Source organism: Ascidia mentula, chromosome 4 (assembly GCF_947561715.1).
Source record: "Ascidia mentula chromosome 4, kaAscMent1.1, whole genome shotgun sequence".
Lineage (NCBI taxonomy): Eukaryota > Metazoa > Chordata > Ascidiacea > Phlebobranchia > Ascidiidae > Ascidia > Ascidia mentula.
The window spans coordinates 15108785-15135203 of record NC_138569.1 but is presented as its reverse complement, the minus strand read 5'-3'; the positions used below and the strand labels follow the sequence as shown (position 1 = coordinate 15135203).

Below are 26419 nucleotides of genomic sequence, written 5' to 3'. Positions count from 1 at the left end.
AACTTGTTTCCATCAGATTATTTTGCATTAATATTTAGAATATTATTAATTTACATATGTTGGTTTCGTTGCACTTGATCCCCATTGCAAACTTCTTCTTAAAAAGTTCGATACTTTGGCTGGGAACTTTTTTCAACAGACGTTGATTAAGTGAAACGTGTAGTTCGATCACTAATCCATTGTTTTGTAGATGTAATATTTTGTTTTAATAGTGCTGTATTTGTTGGTTTGTTTAAAATATGTTTTACACAAGTGTGAAATAGTTTTGTGCATCATGGCATCAATAGCAAAGGGGTGCTTTCCGGGTCGACCAAGAAAGAAAATTGAAAAAAAGAAAGGAAAATTTTCACCAAGTCTGTATAAAAGAGAGCTAGAAGACCTTAAATGGACATGTTCGTTTATGACTAACATTACACAACAATTCCATGTAATTTTCAATGACACTTCTGATGATGTAAGTGACTATTTTATAGGTATATATATTTAAATTTTGTTAATCCTGATAAACCGCTAGGCTGACAATATTTGACTAAACAAAACAGGCTTGATTAATGTGGTCTGACTCATGTATATGTCAGATTGGAAAGTTTGTTACTTGCATGTAGGATATTTTTCAGTGATTGTTTATTGCACAGACGATCAGAACATGGTTGTATGGTAATGCATTAGTTAATTTTTGTTGCATGGATTATTGGTATATATATAAATTCATGACATTTTTCTTGTCTGGTGAATATGTTTGTATATATATGCATATTGTGAAGTTTTGTATCAAAATATGCTCAAAATATTTTTTTCATATTTTCTAGGATGCCCACTTTATTGGATTCCGTTCCAAATCCAAGAAACTTCATTCAGGGAAGAAATCAGATATTGGAAAAGCAGATGCATCAGAACAGTAATTGCAATGGGCTAAAAATGCTTCTTTTGTAACTGAACTTATATCACTAATGTGCTTACAATATAAACTTATTGGCAATAAATTGGCAACACAGTGTAAATAAAATTTAATAAATCTGTGAGTTACAGAACTTTTATATCAAAAACTATAGAAAAGTTATTTTTGTTGTGTCAAAATCTTGGTATTTTTGACATGTAAGTATAAAACTTGGTGTTACTGTACTGTTTTAGCTCTGCACAAGTGCAATTACAACAAGCTGGCATTGCACATGATAGCCCTCCTTTTAAGTCCGATTCAGCCTCTCCATCGAAAAATAATACACTCCTGTCCAACGGTAAGTGACAAGAGTCACAAGACCATACCTAATGTCGCCAAATAGTAGAGTCATGGTAAATATTTTTTGTGCGCAGAGAAATACAGGAAGTTTCTGCACCCCTTTTTGTTATTATATATATACCCTTAATTTTTTTTCCATAAATAGGGGCTTTCGCTGTTTTTCTTGTATTTTGTGCACATATTTATTTCAATTTTTCCACCTTTTTCTGTAGAAACTGATTTGTCTGGAGGTTCATCAGATTCTGCATTCCTGAAATACAAGGATTCAAAACTTGACTTTCACCGGTTGAGCAGAAAGGCAAGAAATAAGGTGAAGCATCACACAATTAGACATGTTATGTGCATTATAATGTTGGTCTGTTTATGTTAAAGCAACTGCCATACAACTATTATTTACATACCCTTGGTAATGGATCAAAATGTTTATCAGGCATTTCATGCTATTGGCAATAAGCAAAATGTGATTGATGTTTTTGTGTTTATCAAAAAGGTTTATGAAGGCTACAGTGCAGAGGAACAGGCCAAAAGAAAAGACACCAGCGTAGCCTCACTAAAATATGCTTCAGACATATACTTGGCTAAAGATCATGGCACAATTGGCAAATCTCCAATCAAACCGGCAACATTCATTCCACCAACCTTGTCAAAACACATGCATGTTGCAGCACTGGGAGGAACCACTCTTGTTATAAAGAAGGTATAGTGAATGGCTTTTGGAGTAAGGCTGCTTTGCCATTTGATTCTGGTTTGTTAAATTTGTGTTTCATGACAACTCATGGACCATGACTCACACATTTAATTGTTTCCTATTGTGTGGTTTTGTTGCAAGTCAGTGTATGTTGTAAGCTATTTTTCATACTTTTGTTCCATATATTGTGTTGGACTGAAGGTCACTCTACTGCTTCCCTTCAGCATTGTTTCAAAAATGCCTGATAACGAATGACTAACATTAATTAATCATTTAGGGAGCAAAGGATTCTTCTTCAGGAAGAAAACATTTTGCCGATCAACGCCTCAAACAAATTCAAAACTCAGGTTTGCATGAGACCACCAAGGCAACAAAACAAAAGGTAGTTACTATATATCAAAAAATTAAAAATATCTTTTACTGATTATGACGAAATACTTCTAAATTAACAAAATTAACAAGGTATCTAGAAGTTTTGTGCTTCCCACCAAATCTGCAAGGTCATCAAGAATCATCAAAGCCAACCGAAAGTACATTGACAGTGACTCGGAGCCATCTGGAATGATCAATTTAAGGCATCTATTTGTTATTTATTTGCTTTTCTACGTATGCTGATTAGAATTGTGATTTGATCACATTGAACTAATTTTCATAAGTTGGTTAGAAAAACCAAATTGGTCCAATGCTATTGTATATAGTTAATTATTTACAAAACTTGAAAAGGAATTGGATAAGAGTGTGAAAATTGGCACTTTTTTGACCCAACTTTTTTATTTAGTCAAGCTTCTGCTGTCCCGTCTTCAACTTCTGTTTCTCCGATCGAATGTTCAGTGAGAGTTCCTCGCATTCCTGTCAGGCAGGACATGGAAATCGAAAACATGAAATTACTTCGTCAAATGGAGGAAGATGCCACTGTACGTTTGGTGACAAGTATTATTCAAGTTGCCATATACAATAAAATACCACAAAGGGAATTTTTTTTAACGAACGAAAAGTAATTGTCATTGTTAATTTTTTGAAACACAGAAACTTGCTAGAAGGAAACCGTTAATAAAAGAACCAACTTTTCAAGTTGTCCCGAATCTATTCAAGGCGAGGTTGTATCATCGACACAAAGATGGTATGAATGTCGTGTTCCAATTACCTGTGATGGTTTAAAAAGATATCGTTAGACAGCCACCATGTAACATTGTACTGTTACTATGTATTTACAGGAGCTCATGCCAGAGCACAACGCCTGATAAAACGTGCCAAGTTTAAACACTCTGACATCTCATTACAAGCACTCTCAGTTGAAAATCAACGAAAGAAGATTATTCGTGATGCTACTTTTACAGCAGTAAGTCTAGTAATGAAGTTCAAAATATAGTTTATGGATTGCTACAAGTAAAAAAGCACCACATTGACCTGTATGCACTCTTTTAGCCTTTAACTAATGCTGATGACTCGGAGAAGGTGTCACATTCTCCACATAGAAGAAAAAAGTCATCATCAAGCGATGAAGTGTCAGACCTGGGTCTTCCCAGTAGCACTTGGTGCCAACTGACCGACCCGGTTGAGCTCGGAAAATCAAATGTGAGAGTTTGAAAACTTGTTTCGAAAAATGTGTACTTTGAAACAAATTATATTCAGAAACTAACACTTTATAAGGTTATGGTTTAACTTACTGTGTAATTTATTTTAGGGAACTTCTTTGCATAAGTGGTCTATGCAAGAAATACACAACATACTGCACGGTGCCCATACTTTCGGTGCCAGTTGGGCCAGCGTCGCCAGGCAATATGATTTCCATGAAACGCACAGGGATTGGTTGAGTGTGAGGAAAAAAGGGTCGAAATGTCGAACCATCGGTCTCCTTAACAGTTCCTACAAGGTATTGAATATCAACACGAATTTTTGGTGATGGATGAAGTAATAACGAAAAAAAATGAAGGATTCTTCACAAAAGATTGGGTTGTTGTTTCGCATTTTTGTGATAATTCTGCATTTAATGACAAATTTTGTAACATTAAAATGTGATTTTTGTAAGCACACAAAAAATAGATTTATCGTGAGAGCTGCAGACAGGGTGTATACACGCACTGTTTCGACCTGTAAGGTCTCATCAGTGCAGCTGTTGATGTGGCACTGTGCTAGCTGGTAGACTAGCAGGCACACAGATTTCCACTTTGTGGTACCTTTCGGTCAATCGTCGATATGTTGGGTACCAAACTAGCCGAGCCGATAGCGCTATTGGGTCCCAAACAGTTGTTTTGGCCATAGTGCGCTCCGCGTGGTTCGTCTGTGTTGATTGGTACCTACCACAAAGTGGAAATCTGTGTGCCTGCTAGTCTACCAGCTAGCACAGTGCCACATCAACAGCTGCACTGATGAGACCTTACAGGTCGAAACAGTGCGTGTATACACCCTGTCTGCAGCTCTCATTGATTATTATGGCTCTTTTGCGCATATAATAAGATTTATCGTGTTATTCTATAATTCTTTTTTTTTACCACACTGGGATTTGAACCCTGAATATCCTGGCCACGAATCCCGATCAGGTTTTTCTTCTCGGTATTTGGGTCGGGCGCTTGACCAATACCGCCAATCACCCGCACATTATCCTATAATTTTGACGTGATTGCTGCGTATTTAATGGGACATAACTGCTATCTGGCCATTGTATACGACATTATTTTTTAGGTGAAAAGTTCCATATTACTTCAACTCAAACCAAAGATTAGCGACAATCCTAATGTAACAGTGTTCACTCCGCTCGAGTTACAGCAACGCCAAATGACCAACAACATCACCTGCAATCTGGAATCACGCATGAAAGCTGGGGTAAAATGACCAGTTGCCGAAAAATCCTATTATCATTCGTCGCAAATGAGTCTGCCACTGCTAAACTGTTGATCAAAACCAGAAAACTGTTATTTAAACATTATGTGTTTCGCACTAACCGTAGTTTCAAATTGTTTTTTTGACCTCCCTTCTTATTTCAGGAATTGGGATTGTGGAATTATCCCGACGAAAAAGCTGTCAAAAAGCGCCGCAGAAAAAGTAAGTTAAATTTTGAATGTTATTTTGCTTGATAGTTCTTCCAATATGTCTTCACTACAAAAAAGCAGTTGCTATATGAGTGTTAGTCTAACAGGTGTATTGCATTTAAAAACTAAAATCCAACATTATGTTTGTTTTTTTTATAACAGGCAACAAAAGAAGCGACAGTTCCAGTTCGGAGGATTTGTATTTGGGCCTCACGCGACAACGTTTTCACAAAATAATGCACACTAAGAGCGAAAAAACAAGAAAGGTAATTATGGCAACTAACGTGCGATGTTTATTTCATTCGTCATAATTCATTGCATGTTAATTAGTCGGAATCGGATTCACGTTTTAATGGTTGTGTTTTGTCGAACGTGCTTATTGTTTCGCACTGATGTAATTCACATCATCGGGCAAATATTGCGGAAACCTTGCGACAGTTTTTTTACACTTTACACTGGGGTCGCGTGGCGCAATGGTGCAAATTATTTTTGAAGTTTTGAAATTTTACATGCGTTGGAAATAGGGTTTTTCCTTTCATTGTCCGTTTAAATGGACCACCCGATAATTATGTTGCAAACAGAGCAGCACAATGCTAGAGGGACTTTTAAAAACAAAGCGGATATCAGTTAGGGCATTGCGTTTGCAGACAGGCTGGCCAAATCACATCAAGTATTTAATTTCGTAAAGAGCAGATTTGTGCTGAAATAATTATCGTGATTACGCCGCTGTAGACTGAGGATAGTCAACCCCAATGATGTCAGTTTAAATGTAACATGTTTTTTTTTTTGCTCCGAACTTTACAAACAGTGGGAAGTATGGGAGATCCACAACCTCTTGCACGGCGTTCATTGGTTTGGAGCCGGGGAATGGATGCGAATTCACAACATGTACAAGTTCAAGGGAGGCCACGACAACATGGCGATTCGATCCAAGTTCAGAACATTCCGTTCGCTCCAGATGGTCGTCGAAGGACAGGTTGAATTTTCTGTTTGTGCAGAATATGCAATTACAGTAATGTTGCCAGACAAATTGTATAAAAAGTACAATATTTTGTGCGAAAGTGTTGCGGGTATAGAATTTATTATAAAAGTCATTTCGTGCTTTCAGGTTCGTGGTGATGTTGTTTCGAAACTCCGTCCCTCCCTTTCAGTCAACGGAGCAGAATATTTCCAGTCGAAAGGAATTAAAGTGACTCAATATCGCTCCAAAAAGAAAAGAGGTACTTAGTTATCACACACAGCTTTAATACGAAATCTTGCAGCAAGTTGTCAATGTGCTCTAAAACCTTCTCTTATACAGTTTTCAATTCTTTTCGGCAGTGTAGGGGGTTTCTGACCTTAAGAGATCAGCCTGAGGTAGCATATTTGTCCGAGTTTTAAACCCGCATGCGCATGACATTTGCTCGGAATGCAGTAGTTTTTAATAGCGGATGTATATTTTATATTAAAAACACAGCAGTCACAGCAGTAGCGGTTGGTGTACTGCTGTGTTTGCTGTGTGAAATGTTAAACAAACGTCACCAGCATTCTGCGCATTGAACGTTGTTCCTGTAAGTTCGACCGACAAATGACTGAAACGCTTTATGCAATGCTGCTCTACATGTCTGCTAACAAACATTTCCGGCTCGTGCGTCAACAACGTGCATTCTTTTAGACATGCAGGACGTCACAAACACCACCAAACACGGACGGCGTCACCAAGTGTCCAAACAGCACAGGCGCGGTGCCAAAATTAAACAACCGACTATGGACGGTAAGATATAGCGGGGAGCATTCCTGAACATTAATATCCTGGATTCAGAAATAATTTTCTGAAAAACTGGCCAAGTAATCACTAGACTTTTGCATAGATTGGTATCAATGTTTGCTCTAAATAGTTATTAAAAGCCTAGGGTCGTATACCCCAAAGAATAATGTTTCCAAATTGTTGATTATCATAATTCGAATAATTATTCCTTTTAAACTCGAAATACGCTTTCGTAGTTGAATAAAGGCGTTCATGACACACCCAAAGCACTTTATCATTTGCAAATATCCACGCACTTAGAATGCCATGCGACATTTCCTTTAACGAGTCGTGGATGCGTTGACAGATTCAGACGACAGCACAACGATCAGCCCACCACGTAAACAGGCATATCATCTGTTCGGCACTGTGCCGGTCTGGGACGAAGCGAGTCAATCGGAGTTGATGGGAATGAAGGCTAACGATACATCAAGTACGCGCCTTATAGCCTGCTGAACATATTGTTCAGTTCATATGTCAGCAGACTTCCTGTTTACAGTGTCACGTTAAAAATTCACACCAGTTGTTGATATTAATTGGTGCAGTAAGTAAACACCCTTTAATAAAAGTTCACGATTCTCAATGCTTCTGTGATCTTTTTTTCCGTTATACTTATATGCAGTGTCATAAGAAATCCACTTTTTACATATGCAATTCCTAAGTATAACGCTGACATGGCACCTATTTTGCGGAACTTTCTTTGTGTAACTGAAGAATATCTGACATATGTGTAACGTTTAAGTTATACAAGGTTTTAAGCAAAACTACGCGAATCAACTTTCTGAAGTTGGATTGAATCATTTTCGATAAATTATCAATTCATAAATTTTTCAACAGCGCCAGTCATGCGTGCACTGGAAGATGGACTCCGGAAGAACTCCTCTTCATCAAACGACGACTTTCCGACGTCGAGCTTGCTTCGAGGAACTCCGTCTTCTCCACTCAAATCTGACACCAGCCAACTGACGTCACCGGGAGGCGACAAGTCCCACAAAGCGGAGAGGAAGGGCGGAGGAACGAACAGTCGGCGGGAATCGAGTGAAGCAAACGCCGCAAAAGCGCCAGGAAAAGGGCCAAGGATTAAACATGTATGCAGAAGGTGAGGATTCGTAAGACAGATGCCGTCATTGTTTGTTGTACCCTTCTTTGGTCTTGCCAATGGAAGTTGTTCTTTTACGTGTTTGATCCACAGATAGGTCACTACTACAAGTAAGTAGTGTTTAGGGAACCATATGCGTGTTTCCTGACAAATTGCAAAAGTATACAAATCGAATATGCAGAAAATTTTGCCAAAAATAATGCAAATCACCATACAGTCACCATGCAAATTACGAAACCGTTCCAAATTGGTCGAAGCAGCATGGTTATTGTGTGTTCCAGATTTATTTAGAACAGTGCCGTTGTATTCTAATGCGCTCGAATTTGCTCATGTTGAAGTAGGCGCAATTTTCACATTCCGGCTACATTTGTTCAGGGCATCTTTGGTCACTGGACAAGTGAAGGCAACGTACGATGACGTCACACCCCAGTTAAGCGCCCTTCCTAAAGATGAGAGAGATAAGATTGCCGCCGAAGCTGAGAAACTGAAAGGTAAGTTTTTTCATTCATTCATTGGTTTATTTTTCCCCAAACACGACAATAAATTTTTCGGTATATAAACAAGACGGAGAACTTGAGAGTGTGGACAGGAAGACGCTGGAATTACCGTTAGGTTTTCGGTGCAAAGCGTCACCCTTGGTCTAAGTTCAGTATTTGCTTTCGTATGACAATTTCAGTTGCTACTATAGCTGTGAACAACCACAACTGTGACTAAAATTATCTGAAAAGTACAGTCCAAACGTGGATGCAAAAAGGACATATACGTTCTTACTCTTTTTATTGTAAAATTGCTGCTGCACAACAAGCTGCTGGTTTAACTTCTGTTTTTCATTAACATTTTGCTCAACAGAGCACCCTCCTCAATTCTCTTCATCTGACAATGATGAAGACGGCAAACTTCCCCACAAAACGGTCAACCCCACAATGGTGCCGCGCAGAGAAAAGGCACAGCCGGCTCGCAAACGCTCGGGCGTGGCGCTACCTTGTGGAAAGTGCGAGTCATGCGTAGCGCCACCTTGCGGCGAATGCGAAGCGTGCAGGTACGTCCAGTTTATCTGTTTTTGTCCTTACAAAAAGTTTAAAAAAAAATCCTTACGTACCCTATGTTCAACGGAAAGTTGCGCTTTACAACAGAAGCCATCCGGAAGGTGGCAGCGAAGAGCAAGCGGTACCATGCACTCGTCGGAAGGCTTGTCTACATCACGATGGCGGGCAAGCCAAAAGATCTAAGCGCAGCGAACAGCAGCATCAGCACGGTCAGTGTGTTCGCCAATTGTCTACTCACTGTGATACAACAGCATACCCTGGCAGGTTGTTGATCATGTACCCTATCGCAAGCAGTATTTCTACGTAACGTTCTAGACAAGGATCATACAGATGTTGCTCAGAAGATGTTTTGTCTACTGTTTGTGTCATTAAATTCCTTTAACATTTGCTGCCAGGATCCCGAAAGTCTTCCCGGCTACAACAACAGAAAGTTCCACTTCTCTCTTCCACCGCAGGCGACCAATCCGCGTCACGTGATCACATGGGTGTGTCGACAAGCGTGAAGTTATCCACCGTTGGTCACGTGAGTTGGAGACACTAATTTGTGGTGTCGGTTTTCTTCATTGCAATATGTTTTTCAGAAAACGACGAACGCGAACCAGTCGACTTTCCGTTCGCCGTCGTCGCTTAGCACATTTCCGGATGTTTTCAGTCCCATTAAACAAGCAATTGTGAAACTCGACAACTGGAAGGTGTTTATTCGTTTAAGTTTTCAATTTGACCTTAACGGGATTGCCCTACAGTGCTCGTTTCTTACATCTGTGCTTATTTTTAATTTGCCCTTTTTTTATATCCAAACTTGGTTATTTCGATCAAATGCGAATTGTTGAATATATTGTGCGGTGTTGTTTATCATGCCGCTTGTGTAGACGTTTTCAGACGCGCGCAAGTGGTTACGAAACAAAATTATTGTTAAATAAAGGACAACATTCCGACGTAAATATTGCCTGCCTCCGAAATTGTAAATGACTACAAATTTAATGAATTTCGGCATAAAACATCAGCGTGCTTAGTTTTTGGCGTCGACTGAACCCTGCTCCCTGCCTATGTAAAAAAACTTGATGAACAAACAACCACTGCCGACTTCCTACAAGTGTGCACATGCACATTTCTATTTAAACCGTTGTTCCTTCTGGTTAACAGGAAACCTACGACTTGGAACAGTTGTGGAAAACTGGTGGGCATTCCCTCATCACCTCCAACCCTTCAGCTCCTCGAATCGTCTGTTTTCTGTGCGGCTCCTTCGGATCACGTGATCAGGTGGAGAACCGCATCGTCCATTGTGCGTGTTGTTGTGAACCATTCCACGTTTGTTGCGCCGACGAAAAACACGATCAGCCTCGTGTGCTCTCGGCCATGGCCAACGGCACGTGGGTGTGCCGCAGGTAAGTTGGAAAAAATTTTAAAACGCTGTTGGGGCCGCGAAATTGTGTTGGTTTTCTATACTAGTATGCCTTTCAGGTGCCGGTATTGCCACGTGTGCGGGCAGACGCGGAATCTTTTGGAATGTCGACACTGCAGGAAAACGTACCACAGTGAGTGCTTGGGTCCGTCTTATCCCACCAAGTAAGTTGTTTTATGCTGGTTTTCTCACCTGCGTTACAATTATGTCCACAAAGCGCTAAGAATCTCACAGCTTATTTGCGTTTTAACGACCAAATGTGTAAATGTGTGGCTGTCTCCGCAGTGCAAGTGATAATTTTCGCATTTCCATACATATGAGTAACAAGCCGTAACATACAGGGAGTCGGAGAGTGGTGTGTGGGTTTGTATGAGGTGTGTCAGATGCCAAAGTTGCGGGGCTTCAAAACCTGGAAATTTGACGGGCGCGGAATGGACACACGACTTCACAATGTGCCAGAGATGTGGAGATCTCTTCGATAAAGGAAACTACTGCCCCATATGTCAGAGGTAACCTTACTTTTGTTTATACTTGACAAGCGTTCTATGGTATTTAAGAATATCGCATTGACTACCCGGGGTTAACGTAAAAGCAGAGTATGTTAAATTTTGACTCGTCATGTAAACATCGTTGTCAGTTTGCATAAGTTTGTAATTGTGGAACACAACTCACGGGTTTTCTCATAATTCTGAGTATAAATAGACTGGCCCATACTGTTGTTAACACTGTCATGTTAAAATAAGACGTTTCGACAAAAACTTAGTCAAACTGATGATGACATAAGTTTTTGTAATTGTGTTTCTAGAATTTGTTAAAAAGTGGCTAAATTGGAAATAAATGTTAGGCCTGTTTAGCCCGGACTCTAAACATTTCAAACTTGTTTGTTTTTTTCGTCACAATGCAGATGTTACAGTGACGAAGATTTCGAGACTCGCATGGTCCAGTGCGCTGGATGTAAACGCTGGGTTCACTCAAAATGCGAAAGTTTGTCAGGTGCGTAAACGTGCGGATCTTACGTAAGGTTTTACTCCACGTTTTTGGGGTTAAATGGCTGCCGCTTTATTCAATAGTTTTATTAATTCCTGAAACTTATTTCCTTGGGGACAATTGACATGTAAGAAAATCGAGACTGCGAAAAAAAGGAACGAGTTTTCATTGCATTTTTTCAGTGGAAATGTACACCCTCCTGTCCCACCTCCCCGACAACGTCCAGTACAAATGTCCGGACTGTGATAACAGAGGAGGAAAACTGAAGAAGATCCTCGAAGAAGAAGAAGAGGAGGAAGTAAAAAATTTTACTGAAAATAGCAAAGGGTAAATAATATTCTCATCATATCTGTTTGTCCCGTGGAACAATAAAAGTCGGCGAGAAGCTCCCAGTGAAGGCCTTTGGCTCATAACCAACACTCGGTTGTTCGTTTAGAAATTCTCCCGATGCAGAGAAGATTCGAAGGATCCTCTCCCAACTTCCAGCTCCTCCTTGGAGAACGATTATCGAGAAAGAAGTTCAAACAGGGTTGGAGGAAATAACAATGGCTCTCTTCCATAACCACGCGATGTATTGCACGCTAAAAAAGGTGTTTTTATTGTTTGTGCTCGCATTAGAAAAACAAGTCTAGGAAATAGATCGTTCATTTCTTTACATTCATTAACCTTTTATTGTACATGTTTCTTTATCCCCAAGTTATTTTTAAATGGTGGGGCGCCAAAACCATTGGCAACTGCTTTAAAATAATTCAACTTTCATGTTGTATATGGACGCCGGCCGCAACCCCCCTTTTCTCTTGAAAACAGAAGGAAATATCTTCAGAGGGGGCTTCCCCGGCGTACGCCTCACCGAAACCGGACTATGACGTCACAAAGCCGCACGACCTGTTTGCGGTGCGTTTCGCCGTCCACAATCGTCGCTACAAATCGCTAAATGACTTCTACGCCGACGTTCGTGAAATCCTGGTGTCTGTTCCTGATGAGGAAGATCGGAGGGCGGTGATGGTGGCGTTCAAGGAGGAGGCGGGGAAGGTGTTCCCTTGGTTCAACTTCGAGACTGGACGAATTCGGGATGTTGACGACGTGCCCGAGTAAGTCTTGTGTTGAAATAACGTAGAGCGTTGGGAATACTGTATGGTCCGTACGTCCCCCCCTTTTTTGCTTTTTTCACGCGTTACTATTTATCGGCGTGTTCGCATTTTACTTACTTGTCCTGATGAAGGTCTGTTGTATAACGACCGAAACGTCGACCAAACTAATAATTATTTACGAGAAGAGCCTTGAATTATTGAACTTTATGATTCATCTCGTTAATTTCTTAGCTTTTTACATTTTGAGTAATACAAATCCATTACGTTATATAATGGGTTTCTCTCGTTCTAGGATACGTAATCAATTCGCAAAATCGGTTGTCACCTGTGAAAAATAATGCCATTCATGGACAAAAAATGCTAAAAATTAAATTTAAATAACACACAAAAACGGCGACGCATATGTAAATGCTGTGAGATCCCTTTGGCACAAAATTTCGAATTAACTGTTTCACGGATGTAAGGGTATCGTGTTTTGACAAACCTTTTCTTTCAAAACAGAAATCTGTTGCCTCACGCCACCATGCCTCCCATACCTGAACACGACTACGCCCAGTGGCTCGACAAAGACATCACGCTAACCCCAGGCACTCCGATGTCGCAGGGGGGCAATTGCACCCCCGCCAAGAGCGAACTGTGGAACTCCCCCAGTAAAGATGCCGAAGATTTGAGGCAGTGTATCTTTTGCAACAAATACGGCGACGACAAACCCATGGTAAGAAATTAAAATTTTTTTTGTGTGTGTCAGGGATGAATTATTAAATACTTTTCACTTGTTCTGTTTACCCAGAGGTTTTGACATTATTTGTGATTAAACTAGCAAGCTTTTGCAGCTTTGAATAATGTTTAGTGACTTTCCATTCACTGTACCGGGGATCAGATTTCTCATTGGCAACTTTTACCCTTCAGCTTGTTGTAAAATCGTTATGAGGAACAAAACATATCGGTGGAATTTTGACCACATGTACAAACCCAAATAATTGCAATCAGAACTTGACCGGGTTCACGTTTCCCGCACAGCATTTAAACGGGTCATGGAATGTCAGCGAGATGCGCGTGTCAAGCACAATGTTTATTGATTACTGCGGCGCCAATTTTCTCGACCTCTCGCGTTCCACGCGTGTTCGAGAAGCGCAAAATGGGTATCTCGTCCAATCAACAGTCCAACACGCTTCTGTAAACGCTCATGGAAATCCTGTTTTCGCAGAAACTGCTTTTACACATCACAGGCGACCGAAAGTCCTTCAAAACTGTCTCGGACTCCAGGGCCACATATGCTCTGGCACGGATGGGTGGGGCCCAGTGCGCCGGGACGGGCCCGCACTGTCCGATGTCTGCGAAGCCAAAACATGGTCATTAAATTCACGTCGCGCCGACAAATTATTGCCTATTACAATTGTCGTAGCAACTTGTAACGTAAACACGACCAACAGTAATGGCGTTCCGCTACTGATCTCCTTGACCTGCTTGTTGCGCCTGTTTCCGCATTGTTGCCAATCCACAGAGACCGGCACGGGCTGCTTGGCTCTTTGATGTGGACGCGGGTGGAGCGCGTCACCACTAGGAACCTCTTGTATGGCGACATTCCCTGAATCGTTCGTTCGCCATAACTTTCGATTTTGTGTGTGATTTAATTGTCGTTCATATTTTACCCATTATCAGATCAAAGCTTTGGATTGGTTTGGGTGAAACGCTAAATTTCTGACACACTCTTGTTTGTGAACATGTGTTCATTGAACAGCGAAAATTATAGGAAGTACAGAAGTTTTCGTCGGGCTCCTTTGTAATGAAAAGACTGGTTGCATATTTTCATGTTGAACAAATTGACCCTGGACTTTCCGGAAAGACGTATTTACATGTAAGACATATTTCGGTTTTCCTAGAACGGTGGCCGTCTCCTGTATTGCGGACAAGATGAATGGAGTCACGTAAATTGTGCGCTGTGGTCGGCCGAGGTTTTCGAACAACACGACGGATCGCTGCAAAACGTCCATTCCGCCGCATCACGAGGGAAAATGATGGTAAACAATTCTGCGCATTTGTCCTATTTTATTCGGCGCGGCTACTTTGTGAAACAAAATAAACATTTTGCTTAAGAAACTTTCCATTCAAAAATATGTTTGGATTTTATTTGGAAATTGAGGAACAATAGCCTTGTGGCTGAAAACAACGCCAGCAATGCAACGTATCTCTTTCCACGTACCTTTACACGCTCCTTAAATGTAATCGCGATTTACAGAAATGCGACTTTTGCCGAACCCCTGGAGCGACGGTGGGTTGCCATACTCGCGATTGTCCGAAGAATTATCACTTCATGTGCGCGCGGAAAGCTGGATGTTTCTTTCAGCTCGACAAGAAGGTTTATTGCGCCCGTCACCCACAGCACGTCAAACAAGAGGTCGGTGCCACTTTCTAACACAAGTGTTACCTGGTTTCGACGCTTTTGCATATTAGTAGGAATTTGCAAATGTTGTTTTGAGGTTTCTGGTTAGCTCCTTACCTCACCAAATGCTATATTACCTCACCAACTAAAATGCAGAGGTTGCGTCTCAGCTGGAAAAAAAATCTTCGCACAACGGAAGAATCTTTTTGTTGCGAATACGCACTACAAATCGTCATCGCGACGTACAGTTTTATTTACAAATACATTACGATAAATACATCATCTATATGTCTTCTATAGAAGTATAAAGGCCGAATTGGCCATTTTAAACCACCGAACGTCATGCACAGGTGATGCATGGTCAGGACTTCGAGGTTCATCGTTTAGTGTGTGTCGACAACGAGGAAATGCGGCCAAACAGAAGGTGGCAACGTGGAATGCACGCCGCAAGTATCACTGTCACCATAGGTGCGCTCACCGTCCACCAACTGGGCAAACTTGCTCTGGCATCTGATACGCGTGATTGCCTCATTCCGGTATCGTACAGGTAAAGTGATAACCACTGATATTAAACCTATTTTGGTATATGAGAGTTTATAATTTCAACATTTCCTGATATCTTTATTGCCGAAAGGCTTAGTGGCATATATTTTCAGGAAGTTTTGTTATAAATTGAAAATCTCGTGAAACAAACGACTAAGGTTTATTATAGAAGTTGTTGAAAATATTTGGGTGCTTAGTGAAATTTTAATCTGACCATTGCACAGGGCAACCTGTGGTCAGTAGGCGTCGATTTTGCGTTGAGGTTTTAAGGGGCCAATTTTTTGTGACGTCATATTGTTGAGAGAGATTTAGCAAAGGAACTTTCTACCAGTTCAACAACTACATGCAATTTAGATCAAATCGCTACAGCACTTAACCTTATTTTTACGCAGAGTGACTCGTGTGTTTTGGAGCACTGTGTCGGCCAATCGCAAGACAGTGTACACAGTGACCGTCACCGATCGTAAACCATCCTTGGACTCATCCGAACACGACAAATCATCCGGAAACAACATGACCATATCACATTCAGCTGAACCTTCAGGTGACGACCTACTTACCTCTGTTACTCTCGGCATTATTACTTGACAGAAATGTCATTTTGCATTTGTAATAATGTCGAGGCAGCAATTTACGGTACAGCGACGGCCAATCTTAGAATTTATCTTAAGTTGGTGACAATAACGGGGTTTTATTAAAGCTCTATCGACGTATCTGAGTTAAAACTCCACAGCAGCTGTCCTAATTGATGAAGAAGTACTTACGGTTTTTCGGTTATTGGTAATTCGGAAGCCGATGTTTTCGCTTGGCATTTATGTTGTCACATAAAAGTATAATGTAGCTCACGGTAGCGATTGTGTCTTGGGAGAAATTACGTTTTAGTTCTCCTTAGTTGGTATACCGGAAAAGAAAAACCGGTGACTTTGGTGCTTGCGGTTCAGAAACAACTGTAGTTCCTGTGAAATTAAGTTTATTTTCGTCATACTTCGCAAGAGAGAAAAATCATATTTTTCAAGTTAAAATGCTTTGCCATTATGACATTTCAAAACTTTTAAATCGTCACTTATTCGAGCGATTGACCGAAATGGCGGTAATCACCGAAAACTTCATTGATCGCATTAGAATTGTTGCCTCAATTAATTGATACTTGTTCTGCTGCGTGTGGTTGTGGGTGAGGTACCCAATCTTTACTTGTGGTTTTAGGACATAAATAAACTCACGCCATGTCATGCCAATCAGTTCACGTTACGCATACTTCAGTTTACGTTTGCCTATCGTGGAAGTTCCGCGGCGTGTTCACATAATAATCAGTCCTATAGAAGCGGTTCCATCACTGGAGAAAATAACCGATAATTGTATTGTGGAAAGTGTAGCGAAAAAAACCCAAGAGTTCTGCTATCCCGCGGCGCAAAAACCACTCTATGACCAGCAAATATATTACAACATTCAGTCTTTTCGCACTCTCGAAAAACCTCTTAACTGTTCTTACTGCGATATCATGAGTACAACCTCATCACGATGACCTTACGATCAAACGATGTCTACATTTATGTCACGTGTTAGAACATAACTACCGAACTGTGAAAAACGGCGGTGACTTAACCGAAAATGAAAGCGATTTTTTTCTTGTCTTCGTGAATCGCATTACGATAATGGTTTAGATAAAGGTGTTTCATCACACTAGGCTGCATTGTGATCTGTGAGTGGCATGCGTATCAACTGCGATAAACACGTGGAGTCGCTGGCACGAGAAATTGAAATTTGCATATAGTTTCCGTTCACCATGTTAACGCCACGCTAATCTTGATTTAAAATTTTCCTAACGACGGCGCCGTGAACTTGCCGTGACATTTAGAATAAAATGCACAAATATCACGCTTCGAAAAGCCTGAATTGGTCGACTTTCCTTCAATTTTTGGAACTGGGACATCAGAAAAATTATCTATACTACATATAACAGGGAGGGTCAACTTTTCGATTCGCGTGTTAAAATTATCAACAATTTGACAGGCGGCCCAATGGAACGTCCGAGTATAAAGTGAGTAAAAGGTGTTTACGTTTACACCTATACGTATTTACAATTAATTAACGTTTAAAAGTTGCAGCCGAATGCCAAGAAACGTGTACTAAAATTACATTAAACTGCAGTCCGGACAGCTATTTTTAGAACCAATTCCTTACGGGTTAAATTGAAAAATCCAACGGGCCAGATATAGCCCTCAAGCGAGAATAAGTCCATGTCTAACCTATACCAACGTCTACTATAGCCTGAGTAAAATCAGTTACGTATGTTTGTAAATAAACGACTATTCAACCTGCATGCCAAAAAACCCTTGTAACCCCATTTTCCTCAAAAGATAAACCACCTGAAGCACCCCGCCATGCATCTCCAACCATTCCATGTAAGACCAAACTGGTGGAGAGGCTCGGACAATCTTCGAATAACATCGGCCCGTTGTCGCCGACGCGCCGGCCATCCAGACCAGAAGGCGGAACCTATACCATCGTTTCTAGCATCAACCGGACCCTTCCCCAATTGGTTACCCCTATTCCAGCTCCCGCTAAAACTACAGCCCCCAAACCGACTGACAAACCTACTGTCGATGAGGTAATTTCCAAAGACAACCCATTTTTTAATCCCAACGCCGCACTCAGGCCCGTGGCGGACAAGCAAGCAATTCCACCCGTCTTTGTTCCGGTTTTAACCGCTTGCGAGCCGGTTTTGGGCGGTGTTGTTGGTCTGCCACAAGCTAAAACAAAGAGCAGTGAAGATGCGTCTCTGAAACTTTCTCCAACGACTTCAACGGTTATAGCTGCGAACCAGAAAAGTATGACGTCACCACACTCTAGAGCTGAAGCGTTCGGCTCATCTGGTTCGACAATGTCAAGTGCTAAACATCTCAAACCACCTGAAAATGTCGTGGAACGGCCCGAAAGTTGTTCAGGTGTTATAGACAACATCGCGCAGACAACAACCGATTCCATTGCTGTTACCACTTCATCAACTCCTGACTTCACCCAAAACATTAAAGAAAATACACCTGTAGCACCCAAACAGCTAATCGATGATTCTGCATTGGGCAAAGAAAATTCAGTTCATCCCATTGACAAAGAACCAAATGAATCCCTGAAAGGAAATGGGGAAACCCCGGTAACAATCTCTCTACTGGTAAAAGCTCGTAAAGCAACCCAAGTCGAGAAAACGGAAACAGCTCAACCCGCGCGCCTCTGGTGGCAGAAACACGCCGATGCGTCATCACATCCGAGTGACGTCACCGGCTCGAAACGTTCGAACAGCGCCGATGGCATCACGCCGCCACGTCGGCTTAGAAGCTCGTTTCGATCGGCTGACAACGATCCGGAATTCGTGGCCAACGTAGAGGCAATATGGAAACGGTTGCCTGGCGAAAGTGTAAAGGAGGCAACGTCGAGGGTCGTAAGGCAACCGCGCGACAGGTCTTGTAAGATGAAGCAGAAGTCGGATCAGGAAGAAGTGAAGCCTGTTACTCCGCACGTAGAAGAAAGCGATAAACCCACAGTGGACGCCGCATCTTCTGTTGTAAGTGAAATTAAGGACAACGAAGCCGTGGATGAAATTAAAAAAGAAAATGATGTTGGGAAAGGGACTGAATGCAAACTTCGCGAGTCCGAAGAAGAACCGGAAAAAGCTAAAAAAGTTGAAAGTGTCGAACCCGAAGAGCAGACAGACGAGACCAAGTCGAAAACCGCGAGTGCTTCGGTGTGCCCCAAAGTCGAGGACGTAGATTCCGAGGACGAAAGTCCCACGCGCGATAAAACCATTTCTCTCCGTCGATTTACGCGATCCACGGCGAAGAGCGAACCCAAATCGCCCGCCCAACCTCGTGAACGCAGTAAATCGCATAACCCTTTAACTTTACCCAGTACAAACCTCACAGTGAAAGAGTCTGATTCCTCTGAGTTCAAAGCACCGATGGCGACCCGCATGCGCACTCGTCACTCAAGCACAGAAAAACCTGCCCAACATTCGCCTTCCAAACCCCCGACAACGAGTGAAAACGTTCCGCAAACAGCCACGGAAAGTCCCCCAAGGCGCTACCCGCGCCGCGACTCGTTCACCTGCCTCAAGTCATTTTCGGGTTTGTCGCCGAGTTACGCTCTCGCGTCGTACTCGCGTGCGCAGTCCAAGACAGAGTCAGGCAAGAAGTTAAGAAAGCGATTATCTTCGCCATGCGTAAAAAAACCGCCGAAACCCGCTGCCAGCAAAAAGTCGACGCCAAAAATTTCCCGGAAGAAGTCCACGCCGCGGAAGGATGATAAAAACGTTGATGACGTAAGCCATGGCAACAGTGATGACGTCAGTGAAACGAAAGAATCGGAAGTTCTGGAGAAAGATGCTGAACAGGGGGAAGGTAGGAATTTAACATCTAAATTAATTCGAGTTAATATTCTGTTGTAAATATCCTGCAGGACGAAAAAAAAAAGTCGGTGGTAACTGATTTGAATTTGCTTGATCATGTTTTCCACTAGTTTTTAAAATTTTCCTTTAGGTATTGAAGCTTCAACGCAGCTGCACGTTCCCGGGCCACAAAACAACTTCCAAGTGGTGAAAGAAGTCCAAGTCATCCTGCAGGATATTCTTAAATCCGTAGACGAGTTTTACCTTAAGCGGTCGTACGAGCCAGAGCAGACTGACCGGGCGAAATCCATTGACGACCATCAACAAAGCAATCCCGTAACGAGCAACTTGGACGATTCAGTTGAGATTGCAAGAAGCGGGGGATCAGACGAAGAAAAGGGTTTCCCATCTGGGGATATCCCTGACACGTCACTAGTAGCCGATAGCGCTGATTTAGGCGACAGCGTTAATTGTCCAAATACACGCCGCGCTTCCGTCGATTTGTCAACGCCGAAGTCCCTTCTCGCATCGGAGGTGATCGACATTCCCGATCAGTTGTCTTTGCCATCAGTGGAAACGCTCACCAACGACTTGATGTCAACCAGCGAGTGCCCAGTTCTTAACGCGGACGAGGTTGAGACACTTCTCGAGTCACCGGAGCCGATGCAGCGGACTCTTAACGAGAGTTTCGGGCAATGTGTTTTCACTCAGGATCAACAGTTCTGCGCGCTGCCTTCTGCACCCTTCCAAACCCAACCTACGGCTGAAGAGCAACAGTATAGAGCCCCAATTCAACCCATACCCGTGTCGACGTACCAGATTGACCCCAACGCTGGTAATTACATGAATTCAAGCCCTTATCAAGCACCCCCTCCCATAAAAAGGACACCCCTTTGTTCCGCAAATCCTAATCCAGCGCCCACTGGACCTTTATCTTACTCCTTGCGCGTTACCATGGCAATGGCAGGGGCTCTTCGCGACAGCATTCTGACGTCATCAGCGTTTGGTCCGTCCCATGGTCAAACTTACGCCCAGTCTGGAATTGAAAAACCGACACAGCCAATGGGCGGCAACATATCCATCAATCACCGGGTAGATTCGCACGGATCTGGAACCTACCAGGAACAAAATACTTTACAGCAGCAGAGCAGTACGCTGTATCCACAGCAGGAGGTATATAATTCTAATATATCCAAAAACTGCAGTCATAATATTCATTGAAAGCGTGTACACTCTGTCTGTAGCTCTCAATGTATATAATTCTGTTGTGTTGTTTCAATACGTTTTAATAACTGCGGTTTGCAAAAACGTAAATATTTTACTTGTTATTTAATCCTATGATTTTCTATTTGAAGTTCAACCTACTTTGAGGCTTCCTCAAGTTCGGTTAGGCAATAACATGTATTTTGAGTCCAATTTTTGTGCCAGCAAACACAGCCCACACCTTCCCGCAACGAAATAAACGCCCTTGAGCAGATGATCAATTACTACAGCGCCAAAAACAACCTTACGCCCGAGGAGAAGGAGATTGTTCGTTCGATCATCAACACCCAAATCCAAACCAACCAACTACCGTTGCCTTCACGTTACGTTGCACCGAAAACAAAACCCGGTGAAGCCACCACAAAGAAGAACGTAAGGACTGTTTCGTATTAACCGTTCCTTCTGTGTAGTCAGTTTATGTTGAACTACCTGTTGAAAATCCAGGCACCGCTCGTCTGTTTTGTCCCCAACCAACCTCAGTTTATGTTTTTATTATGAAAGCCACCATGTGTTTGCATTGTATGCGGGTTTCGAATATGCAAGACCATACTCTACAAGTATTTTGCACATAGTTAATGTTTTCGTTTTTAATTTATTTGTCATTTTTCGAGCTGCTTGTTATATTAAATATTCGCTTTAGTTTAATAGTTAATACAGTATTATGCGCCTAAACAGGCAAAGAACGAAAAGACAGCGAAACCTAAGAAGCGAAAAACTTCACTTGAAAAGGAAAAATTCGATCCAACTTCGAAGGTGAAGAGGAAACGGAAGGAAAGCAAAAGATCCTTCCACTCATCCGAGATTGACGCTCGTGAGTTGTTTTCCTAATTCTCATCAACGCCTAGAAAATTTTTTTTTACACTAATTGGCGCGAATTGTTTAGCCTTGCAAGAGTGACGATTTATTATTATATACATAGCATTGAATGAAAAAAATAGTTGGAACATGTTTGCTTGGTGAAATGGCGACTCACATAAAATGTCAGGGAATTACATTTTGCCAGAACACACATGTAGGGTAGGACGTCGGTTTAGCAGCAAGATGTTTTTTTGCGAAATGTTTCAATGTGTGTGTCAATGTGTCAATCAATGTGAAAGCTGAACTTACTTTATTTCCCAACTTGTCGTATTGTACGGTCTGATTTCCACACGGTGCGAATTTTTAAAGGAATCCCAAAAGTTTGTGGGTATAGTATTGTGTTCCATCTAACGTTCCCAAAGACGGATGACCATTGTTCTGAACTATAAAGACACACCAGTGTAGTTTGTTGTGACTATGGATGATCTTTCCGGCCGAACACCTAGTTTAATGCCCAACGGAAGACGGTGATTGTCCGTAGTCATATCAAGCTGCACTGATGAGACCTTACATGTTGAAAGAGTGGCAATCTGTATGTACTTAATTATTGGTTATGCTTATTCCCAAACATGTTTTAGCTTGGAGCGTTCATCCCGACGATTCATCATCCGACTCCTCGCTTCTTATGGACGTTTATGCTAAAAGACACTCTCTTTTCAAAACACACAAGCTCCCATTTCTCAAGGTGAATGACTTAACAATAACATTTTCTAATAGTGTTATTTGTGTTAAACCATAAAGTTCTCTTTCAGAACGTCGGAATATTAAACGAGGTTTGTACAGAATATTGTGCATTACATGTTGTGTGCAGAATGAGACTGCTACGGTTTTAAAATTTATATTACTTATGAGATTGCTGCGGATTGGCGTAATTTTCAGTTTCATTTTACTTTTGCATGTTTGTGGTGTGAAAAGTTTAAACTTTCTATCGAGATGAACGAATATTTTATTACAGTAATTCCTGTCCGAGAAATAGTAATATATTGCACGTCTTTTATAACATCATCATTGAAAGGTATCATGTGATGTTACACACGTAGCGTTGACGTTTTGAGAAACAAACAAATTGTACAACAGCATGTATTAATTCTGATATTCCCTTAAATAAGTCTAACCCTAAAATCCAATTCAATCAAAATCAATTTTCTTTGCCCCGCGTCAGGTTCTGTCCACCTACAACATCTTCCTCGGCGACAAGAAAACCAACCGGGAGAACAGACTTCCGCCGCCCCCTGTCGGTGGTTCCCCATCCTCGAAACACCTTCCGTACCTGATTTACGAAATCAAGAGCGACGACGGCTACTACGCCTCTGGTCCTGATCTACAAGGTCGGCGTGCAAATATTCAAATACAGCCGCGAACGATAGGAGAAGAATTTGTGCTTGATTTTTTATTTTGGCTGCAAGTTGATTCGGATGTACGATTGATGATTGTAAATGTTGGTTGGGTCAAAATCGAATCCGCAGTTCCAACATTTACGAAGTTAATTTTACGGTAACGCACGTGTTTGGGTCCACATTCTTACATTTTGTTACACCTTATCCACGTCTGCTGCCGGTCGCACGACAGGAGGCAGACGTGGACCACTCCCTCTTACGGCGGTAACGACTTAGCGACCAACCGGCGACAATACTCACTCATTAATTAAGCTCTGATTAGTCGACCGGCGGCGACTAATGGTTGTAATTGGTTTGAAGCGATTTACGTCGCGGTTGGTTTTGTTCGCACGCCCAGCTCGACAAGAAATCCGCCCAGGAGAGTCGACATCGAACGGAAGGTTCTACAACCGTGGCGACAAAGTGCTGCGTACAAGGGAGCTTTTAGGCAACAATTTGTTTTACTGATAACCGATTCCGGGAATCATTTCCCACCCGACCCATAGTTGCAACGATTTCCACCTTTTGCTTTCGACGACATGTAAAGGAAAATATGTTTTGTTGGTTAAAATCTGTTGATTTTCGTGCAAGAATATACACACTCGCCTCGAACTTTTAAATGCCCGGAAGGCAACCTTTCGTGTATTTTGTGTTTCGCAGAACTTATAAACCACCTCCACACATCTGTGCAAGAATGCAGATCCACTGCCAAAGGAGGAAATCCCTGTCTCGCCCTCTCGTCGGTCATGACCCCCCACAAGTTTCTAGGTCTCTCACATGACGCGATTCGGTTTTTGGTCGAACAGCTTCCCGGTGCACGGCACTGCCATAAGTACAGAGCCAAATATCACAAGCACAAGAAGTCAAAGGACGAGGTTAGTTTGGTAACTTGGTTTGTCTGTAGCTGATATTATCAATGGCCCAATTAGAACCAAGGCTGCGGTTTGGTTGTTTCCCTTCGCGTTCACAAAGTTTTGTGACAATATGTTTTGCCAGACAACGCAGTGGTGAAAATTCTGTTAAATTTGGCCTCGAAAATTAAGATGCTTCGGGAAGGAAATCATAAAAGTCTTTCCGTTGGTGCGCGTGTTTACCAGCAACAAACAAACACCTCGTAAGCGCGTCACGTATTGTCTGCGCCAAAAAGGCAAGAAAACACATCAAGTAAATTAGCGACTGGCGCAGGTAGCTCCATCTTCCCTCCTGTGTTTTTGCCCTTTCCTAATCCACCTTTTTGACGAAAACACATTTCATCGTCGCCCCTAGAAACCACTAGTGTGAGTGCAGAGGCGTGAAATAATATTTTTACAGGTGACTCACATCAACCCACACGGGTGCTGTCGGGCCGAGAAATACAAGGGTAGGTCGAAGCCAGACATGTTCAGTTTTCTCGCTTCTAAGTATAGAATCCCACCCGAGTTTATGCCGGATAGGAGTCAGGATGACGATATGCTTCAGTTCAGTAACAGGTAATGTTTAACTCAACATACGCTCCGCCATTGGGTTTTGTGCGATAAAAGCTAATGTTAATCGCTTTAACAATATTCCTCTTTAAATTAAATGTTGTTGTTAATTATTGTTATGTATTCTGTCCTTTTTCCGGCTGTGGACGAAATTGTCAGGTTGCAAGACAGGGGTGTAACCAAAAATATTCCACCAGCAATGGCAACAGAGCACAATTATAGTCTAACTAGTTAGATCAATATATTTCGTTGCTTTGTCTGTTCCAACCCCTCACAATTTTACCCAATCCCAAACGATGTGCATGCTTGGCAACCCTGTTAATTTGTCGAGTTTAATTGCAACAGACGTGCGACGAGCATGGAGCAACTACCGATGGCGATGCGTTTCCGTCACCTACGAACTTTTGCCCGTGAGGCTGTAGGCGTCTATCGCTCATCCATTCACGGGCGCGGTCTCTACTGTAAGAGGGACGTTGAGGCGGGCGAGATGGTGATGGAATACACTGGGGAGGTGAGTGTGAAATACGTGGCTTGTATTTTTCTGAATTGGTGGTTTGTGGTGTATTACCGTGTGGGATTCAACTTTTGGCAACGAACAGTATTTATTTTTCCTCTCAGTATTTATTTTTCCAAGCATTTCGTCGATGTGCAAAGTGCAATGCTAAAATTGCGTCCTGAGATTGCAGTTTAGCAAGAATGATTTTTCGAATGTGGCAACTTGCATTCGTACTAATTTGTCCCATATCTTGTATGTTTTAATTGCAATTCTGTGTCTGCTCGAGTAGGTTAAATTGGCAAGAAGTGTTTGTTCTCTGCTCTATCAGCAGAAACAATTAACTTTTTGTGCAGGTGATACGCCGTGAGCTTACCGACAAACGAGAGAAATATTACGAGAGCAAGAGCATCGGATGCTACATGTTCCGCATGGATGACTTCTTCGTGGTAGACGCAACCATGCGTGGATCCAGTGCCCGATTCATAAATCATTCTTGCGAACCTAATTGTTACTCGAGGATTGTACAAGTTGAAGGTTGGTCCCATAGGCGTTTTGTATTTAAACTACCCTGTTTGTTAATTTAAATATTTGTTTAAACTGTTAGTTGGTTGGGAAATTGATTAAATAAGATTTTGTAAATTAGTTTTCTGTAAGTTGGCATAATAGCACAATTTGTAAACCGAAAACTCGGTAAGTTTTGTATTAGTCAAATTGTGAAAAAGCGCATTCCTACTACTGTCAACGCCCCTTAAAAACTGTATGACCGCACAATTTTCCTCAGGCAAAAAGCACATCGTGATATTCGCCCTGCGCAAGATCTACCGCGGGGAGGAACTCACTTACGACTACAAGTTTCCAATCGAAGACGAAAATCACAAAATCGCCTGCAACTGCGGCTCTAGACTTTGCCGAAAGTACATGAATTAAAAGCTCAAACGCTGCCGCTATATACTTTGCTCTGACAATCAGTTGCCAATTACGTTAGCGTGAGTTACCTCATTGGATTTCTTCAAAGTATTGCGACCGATCTAACGGCAACCGTTTACCAGAAAAGTGTTTCCTAAAAATTATGGACACCATTGCAACCTTCACTACCTATTCTACATTTAAAAGTAGGTTAAAAAGCATCCGAGAGTGTTGCATCACTTCTATTGTTGTTCCACGTGGAGGGTTTAAATTGACGGTATTTAATTGGACAGTGAAATTTTTCCTTTTGGTTGCAGTAAAACAGAGTGTACGGGTGAATTTTTCAGTTTTTTTGCGGTTGCTTTCATGTTATTCTTTTGCGCCGTTT

General features: G+C 41.8%; 1 protein-coding gene across 1 annotated transcript; it reads left to right on the top strand.

Moving 5' to 3' along the window:
• The first annotated feature begins 204 nt into the window (after nucleotides 1-204).
• LOC145897487 (histone-lysine N-methyltransferase 2A-like) lies at nucleotides 205-26419 on the top strand. Its single transcript, XM_082985797.1, has 49 exons — nucleotides 205-454; nucleotides 810-898; nucleotides 1132-1235; nucleotides 1450-1547; nucleotides 1728-1934; nucleotides 2203-2307; nucleotides 2388-2500; nucleotides 2704-2839; nucleotides 2952-3045; nucleotides 3140-3264; nucleotides 3351-3500; nucleotides 3610-3798; nucleotides 4608-4748; nucleotides 4910-4967; nucleotides 5117-5220; nucleotides 5763-5930; nucleotides 6063-6174; nucleotides 6609-6707; nucleotides 7048-7173; nucleotides 7578-7839; nucleotides 8215-8330; nucleotides 8689-8878; nucleotides 8970-9094; nucleotides 9281-9408; nucleotides 9467-9577; nucleotides 10029-10270; nucleotides 10347-10451; nucleotides 10629-10796; nucleotides 11192-11280; nucleotides 11457-11601; nucleotides 11711-11864; nucleotides 12082-12365; nucleotides 12867-13080; nucleotides 14249-14386; nucleotides 14605-14763; nucleotides 15099-15295; nucleotides 15684-15835; nucleotides 17649-19682; nucleotides 19821-20842; nucleotides 21098-21304; nucleotides 21608-21743; nucleotides 22369-22475; nucleotides 22543-22563; nucleotides 22953-23118; nucleotides 23827-24041; nucleotides 24478-24635; nucleotides 24975-25140; nucleotides 25479-25659; nucleotides 25907-26419. Exons 1-49 carry the CDS (start codon nucleotides 275-277, stop codon nucleotides 26050-26052), a joined length of 9936 nt encoding a protein of 3311 aa, XP_082841923.1. The 5' UTR covers nucleotides 205-274; the 3' UTR covers nucleotides 26053-26419.